Raw genomic sequence first — 7,315 nt, forward strand, 5'->3', positions numbered from 1 at the left:
GGAAGCAGTTTTATGATTTATAATTTTGACTGCATTCATGACGGAGGAAGTCAGCAACCGTGGCCCGTGCTCGGAAATGCTTTGCTTTCTCGCCACGAGTACTTTAAAAGCCTCCAGTGATGATTACCTTGCTCTCAAGAGTGTTTCCCCCGTTAGTAATGTAGAAATGTTATCAATATGTCACTACAACCATAAAAAACACCCTAAAAAAACCCATGTAAGTCCAACTGGAGCCTCTTGAAAGTAGTCGAGGTGCAGGCAGAAATGTTTCAGAATTTGGCCCCATGTACCCTGAGCAGCACTCGACGGGCTGGGAACAAAAATGGCGCTGGTTGGAGGGGAGGGCAGTTCAGGTCCGCACAGTCAGCCAGCCATACACGTCCAACTCTGATATGCACACTACATATTGTATTCCGATTCCATAACAATAGCGGTAAAGGATTAACATAATATTCTATTGATATCGCCATGAATTTCGTTATGAATTTCTCCCAACGGCTCTGCTTCGTCACGTTTACATGCCGCCCCACTCACTCCCGTGGTAAGCTTCCCTCCATCATGGCGGCCGCTCTCAGCTTGGGGTTCGCGGACGCTGCTCCTCCCGAGGGAATAAAAATATCCCTCTCTTGGAAGCCTTATTAAGTTTCCATGTCTTAAAGGGGAGAGTAAAAACTGCGGTCATTACTGAGGAACACAAGTATGCATTAGAGAATCACAATAAATTTATATTACTCAGATTTTTTTCCTTGATTGTCCTTGTCCAAGTGAGTGAGTCTCTCTCCAAAGACTCGGAGGGGAAAAAACGTCCTCATTACTAAAGATATCAAAGGGAAAACAAGTATGCACTTAATATTACTAAAAATATTTTATAATTAACAAACATTTCCATGGCTTTCTTTATTTCATTAAGTGAATTTCCCTTCAAAGTCTCGGAGAAGAAAAAAAAAAAAAAAGAACACCCTCAGCAAGAAGGAAAACAAAGGGAAAACAGTATAAATTTTAAAATCATAACAAAATTTATATTATCAACAAACGTTTCCTTGATTGTCTTCGCCTGAGTGAGTAAGTTTTCCTCCAGTCTCGGAGGAAAAAAACAAACACACACACACACACACACACACACACACACACACACACACACACTCAGTATGAAGGACAACAAAGGGAAAACAGTATACATTTTAAAAATCCCAACAAAATTTCTATTACCAACAAACGTTTCCTTGATTGTCTCTGTCTGAGTGAGTGACAAACTGACTGACTGAGTGACCGGGTGACAGTCTGCCTGGCTGGCTGGGACGCTGCTCAGATATTCACGGCAACAAGGCCAGTCACTCAGGATCATTGCCACGCCCGCCGCCAAGAGCCGTCCCTCAGAACACAAAGCCGCTGTACAATTACTATTACCCACCATTTATATAACAGAGGCTTGCAATATACATGGCGTGGCACCGTCCCGAGTTTCGTAGATGTTAAGAGTAAAACGTTTTGCCCATAACCCTTTACGAGTAGAAGCGGAGCAGGCGACTCTATATCTTCTGTGTCTCAGTGTCTGTGTTCAGGGGAAGTCTTATTGTGTGATGGGCAAAAAGCTCCGTGGCGGTGAACTGTGGTATGATTCGCGGTGGTGAAGGTGATCCCGCTTGATGTAATGCACCACACAAAGCAGCGCGGTGATAAGGTGATATTATTTCGTGGTGAGGCGAGGACGCGATACTGGTGATGGTGGTGGTGGTGGTGGTGGTAGCATTGACTATCTAGCTGTTTGGTACTGGGATAAAAATTATGATAATAATCGTAATAATGGTGATGATGATGATGATGATGATAATAATAATAATAATAATAATAATAATAATAATAATAATAATAATAATAATAATAATAATAATAATAATAACATAACAACAATGAAATTATAATACACTATTTCATAAGAATTTTATTTTAAACATTATTATCATCAGTGAATTTATTATCTCTATTATAATTTTTATCACTATTGTTATAATTATTATCATTGCAATTATTAATGTCATAGTTAAATTTCTTAACATCTGGATTCCGATGCAGATGGTGTTGGTGATTCATAACAATAATAATAAGCATAATAATGAAAACATCAATAATTAAAATCTTTAACATAGCTGTCACAACATTACAGTTAAATACACCCGTTAATTATGTCATATCAATAAGTGAAAAATTTTTCTAAAGTGTAAATATTAACCCTAACCGATTCCAATTTGCTAAGCCTTTTTTTTTTGCGTCCTCTACTTGAACAAACAGAGCAGCAGAGGGCGCCAGAGTGACAGGAGGCGGGGGGCGGGGGTCAGCGTGGGTCTGTGGCGGCGGCTGGCTGGCTGGCCACCCACCAACCCGCACCCCGCACGCTGTGGTCAGGACAAAGAACTTTCAAGGCGCTACTGAAATGCCTTAGCTTGACAAAAACAGTGGTGGTCGAAGGGTCTTACCTGGGAACCTGTGGCCGAAGAGGCGCGAGTGTCTGGAGAGCAGCCACGGGTACAGCGGAAACTCTCTCGGGCCAGGTGCGGGAGGCAGAGGCGTGCCCAGGTGAGGCATCTGTCCCAACAACACTGGTGGGATGGCCGTGGGAAGCCCTGGGGCTCCCCCATGAGGCAGGAGGGTCGCTAGGTGGAGCGCCTGGGGCATGTGCAGCCCTGGCAGCGAGTGGAGGGACGGAGCGACATGATGGGGGAGTGACGTAGGCACCGACGTGGGCACCAGCGGGTGAATAGGCTCAGGCACTCGTACCTGTGGCTTGTGTAGGTCGTTGAAGGACGCGATAGGACTTCTGGGTCTGGGACTCCCACGGGGGGACCCAGGGGAAGGGGGTGGTGACCCCCTGGAGTCTACTCCCCCTCGCCCAACGATACTGTCGATGGAAAAGCCCAGCTTGGGGCGGGTGGGCGTGTGGATGACGGTGGAGGGTGTAGGAATCATGGCCCTCGCCGGCCTCCAGGCGAGTTCCACAGCAGCAGTAGGGCGCCGCCGCCGAGCTACACTGTCCCCACCTCGCTCGTCCTCATTCTCCTCTCTCGCACTTGATATATTTCTTCGGGAGTCAATATTTCATACGAACACACCGTCGAAGTTTGCTTACAGGGGCTGGCACGTCCCAGAAGCTCCCATCAACACGTAGGGAAGGCGGACAGGAAGCCGAGATAGTAATGTTGACACTTACACGATGTTGACTACATGATCAACACATGGAGCTTACCGCCTGGATCGCCATGCTGAGGGTGTCGTTGTGATTGGCTGCTGGTTTTGGAGCCAGGTGCAAATCTCCGCGCTCATTGGCTGGGCGAATGTTAACTCAAGTACGACTCCTCCTCCTCAATTAACAGATACTGTTATCGCCGTGGAATTTTTCGAATTTTGAAAAGAGCGACAATTAAACTCTAGTTCTTTGTACTTGTGTGGATTCCTTCCCATTTGAGACAACTTCCACTGTAAAAATACGAAGGAAATTCAGCTATTCTAGTAAAAGAAACACAAGGACTCTGATGAGAAGCCTGCGCCAAAAATCCTCGCCATGTAGTGTCATCTAGCGGCGGGCAGGGAACCAGCGGCCTGGGCGGAGACACGGCTGGCTCCTCCCACCAGGCGGAGCCACGTAATGGAATACAAACATAACTGCTATTGTTATAACGGGCAGCGAATTATGAGAAAGCTGGCGGGTCTCTTATATCCAATGGTTGTGTCAGATTCACCATGGCGCTGGCTTAAGTTTCGATGCCCCGAGTATCAGGCTTATGGTGTGTTTATTCTGAGCGTCGTAATACCGCTGGGATGAAGAAGTGCATACACGGCTTTCGATACGTAAATATAGAGTTACACGCAGATGAGAGTCGCGGCCTAAGCTTCGCTACTACGTACTTCGAAGCAAATTTCTACACCCACCACCACCACCAGCACATTCCCGTTCTAAGGCTTAATCTCTCTCTCTCTCTCTCTCTCTCTCTCTCTCTCTCTCTCTCTCTCTCTCTCTCTCTCTCTCTCTCTCTCTCTCTCTCTCTCATTCCATTCCTATGATTCCTATAAGCGAGAACACACACACACACACACACACACACACACACACTAGAAAATGATCTGCAAACTACCTTCTTCAGGCTGCCGCGGAAGTAACTCAATGTATATGGATACTCTGAAGAGGACGTGGGCTGAACTAAGGCGACACTCTCAGTACTGGCAAACCAAGGCGAAATGACAAATAAACCCAACTTCTCTCGCTGAGATAACAAGGCGTGCGTTTGGCGTGCGTCGCATTGCACGGGAGAGGAGGAAGAACAGCGAGATCTACTGTGTGTGTGCGTGTGTGTGTGTGTGTGTGTGTCGGGAAGCGTACGGCAACACATGAACGTTAGCCGATGATGTTGCTGCCTTGGGGAGTGAGTGAATCAAGTTCTAATGTGATCAATTTTCACCACAATTATATTACGTGGTGGTTATCATTACTCCACTGACGAGGGAGAGTGAGTGAGGGTAAGGGAGAGTGAGGGAGGGTAAGGGAGAGTGAGGAGAGGGTAAGGGAGGGTGAGGGAGAGGTGTAAGTCTTTACGTGGTGTCTATGAGCTACGTGTGGGGTGATGATGGTGGTGATGGTGGTGATGATGGTGGTGATGGTGGTGATGATAGTGTATGAGGCTGATGATGTGAAACAGTGAAGGATGGTAGTGGATTGCCATGATTGCAGAGAGAGAGAGAGAGAGAGAGAGAGAGAGAGAGAGAGAGAGAGAGAGAGAGAGAGAGAGAGAGAATGAATTGGACAAGGGAAAGGAGATAAGAAACCAGAGGAAGAAATCACAGAATGAAGGTGTGTGTGTGTGTGTGTGTGTGTGTGTGTGTGTGTGTGTAAGACTGAGGTACTGTGGCTTGAAGTGGGAAAAAAATCTTGAAGGAGAAGAGGTGAAAATTATAGTCTACAGGAGGAGGAGGAGGAGGAGGAGGAGGAGGAGGAGGAGGAGGAGAAGGAGAAGGAGAAGGAGAAGGAGAAGGAGAAGGAGGAGAGGGAGAAGAAGGAGGAGGATGGGGAGGAGGAGGAGGAGGAGGAGGAAGCGAAATTACTTTGTGTGGTGGGTCTAAGTAAATAAAACATATAAATAAATAAAAGAAAGAAAGAAAGAAAGAAATAGATAAAGATAATGACAAGAAAAAAGCAAGAAATCGGTAAAATTCAAAGATGAGATATTAAAAAACCAGAGAGAGAGAGAGAGAGAGAGAGAGAGAGAGAGAGAGAGAGAGAGAGAGAGAGAGTATGGACGGCCATGTAAAGGATATAATGGGCGAACTGCTGTAGCTGAGAGGAGGAGGAGGAGGAGGAGGAGGAGGAATGGGGTGAAATATGGGCGCGTATTACGAGGAGAACGAGGGAGAAGAATGGAGGAAGAGAGGAGGAGACAGGATCGGGAAATAAAGCAGTGACAATGAGGCTGAGGATGTGAGTGATTGTGATGGGCCTAGGGAGGAGGAGGAGGAGGAGGAGGAGGGAGAAAAAGAGTAGAAAGAATAGGACCCGGAAGAAGAAGAGGGGATGGAGGAAGACAAGAATGACGACAGAGGACATAAGACCCACTCAATGGAAATGATGATGATTATGATGATGATGACGCTTTGCTACATAATGGGAGGGAATGATGTGAAAGAGCCATACTGGGAGATTAGATGAGACGCGGAGGAAACACAACAGCCAGCACAGCAGCAGCAGGATTCAGGAAAATAGGAAGTTAAGGGTGGAAAATAAGGTGGAGAGTAAATACGAGTGATGTCCTGATTAGTTCTGGTGATTCTGACGTTCAAAATCATTGTAACTTGACTTAGGATGTTGTTCTTGGTCTCTTTGCATGTGATAAAAAATAATGCTACATATGTTAAACGACTGTTATTGCTACTTTTTTTTGTGAGAGGGGTACTGGACAAGGGCAACAAAATAGCTATAAATAAGAAAAGACCAGTCCCGAAAGAAGAAGTGAAAGGTTTAGTCAATATTACAGGTGTCCTGAGACCTTCCTTTAAAAAGAGTTCAAGTCGTAGGAAGGGGGAAATACAGAAACAAGTAGGGAGTTCCAGAGCTTACTAATGAAAGGTTTGAAAGATCGTGAATACTGGTTTACTCTTGCACTACTACTACTACTACTACTACTACTACTACTACTACTACTACTACTGCTGCTGCTGCTGCTGCTGCTAAAACTGCCCCTCAGCCAGAGTTGTATCATTGAGAAACACAGGTGAGGAGGGTGAAGGGGACGGGTGTCTAGGCTCCCCAAGCAAGGCGCGGTGCGGGGTGCAGGAGTAGAGGCGGGGCGGGGCGGGGCGTCGCGGGTCTCCTCATTTACCGGTGATGGATGGAGTGGCGGCGACGGTAGGGGGCGCAGCAAACCTTCTCACGGCGGAGCATGGCGACGTAAATACACATACTTCTGAAGAAATAAGATAAATGATAATAATAATAATAATAATAAATAAATAAATAGAAAAGTGGAAAAATAATAATAATAATAATAATAAAATGTATATCCCATTCGAATAGAAGGGGACGGTACGGGGCGCAGCAAACCTCAAGGAAAAATAAATAAATAAGTATATAAGTAAAAAAACATCCCATTCAAATATATTTCATACATAAATAAACTGTGCGTTAAAGGTAAATGCTAATGACTGGTGGACTATTGAATTCAGACTTGAGGTGAAAAAGGAAAAAAATAAATATAAATACATAAATAAATATCCAAATCCCACCCTGAATCGATATGAGTTTTAAACGGCGATACCCAAACGCGTAAATGATCAATAAACCTCAGATTTTTCCATTCTGAGGCATTAAAACCTTCCCATTAACATTTACATGACATTACCCTTCCAATAGGCATTCATTTCCCCAGTGCCAGGTATAGAGATAACATATAAGATAGCGTGTAGGGAACAAAAACCAACCCTACTGATAAAAGAGGAAGACAGAGACAGAGAAAGAGAGAGAGAGAGAGAAAAAAAAAAAAGAAACACGCGATGGATGGGAGCTGCTAATGGTATTCCTCTTTAGTACAGACGACAGATGGGATATATTAACCTAAATGACGTTATCTGAGCCATGAGGCCTGTTAGTCCCGCTGGCACCGCACCCTCGGCCAAGGAGAAGCGCTGTGGCCGCGGTGAGAACATGTTAATCCCGCAGGCTGGAGGGGCGAGCGGCGTCCCGAGGCACAGGTACACGCAGGTAGGCCTATGGGGAGCCAGGTGACGTTGACGAGTGGGCCAATCCCCTTATGTGGAGGTAAGAGTCTCAGGCCGG

The 7,315-nt window shown here is 45.6% G+C and overlaps 1 protein-coding gene across 1 annotated transcript in view; it reads right to left on the minus strand.

Annotated features, from left to right (window-relative positions):
- LOC135100054 (homeotic protein empty spiracles-like) overlaps nucleotides 1-3,941 on the minus strand; it is a 47,326-nt gene extending 43,385 nt beyond the window's left edge. Inside the window, exon 1 of the mRNA XM_064002933.1 lies at nucleotides 2,475-3,941. Coding sequence (XP_063859003.1) covers nucleotides 2,475-2,964 — 490 coding nt within the window. The 5' untranslated portion in view covers nucleotides 2,965-3,941. The remainder of the gene's footprint in view (nucleotides 1-2,474) is intronic.
- Nucleotides 3,942-7,315: the final 3,374 nt, after the last annotated feature.

Source organism: Scylla paramamosain, chromosome 4, assembly GCF_035594125.1.
Source record: "Scylla paramamosain isolate STU-SP2022 chromosome 4, ASM3559412v1, whole genome shotgun sequence".
In the NCBI taxonomy this organism is placed as follows: Eukaryota; Metazoa; Arthropoda; class Malacostraca; order Decapoda; family Portunidae; genus Scylla; species Scylla paramamosain.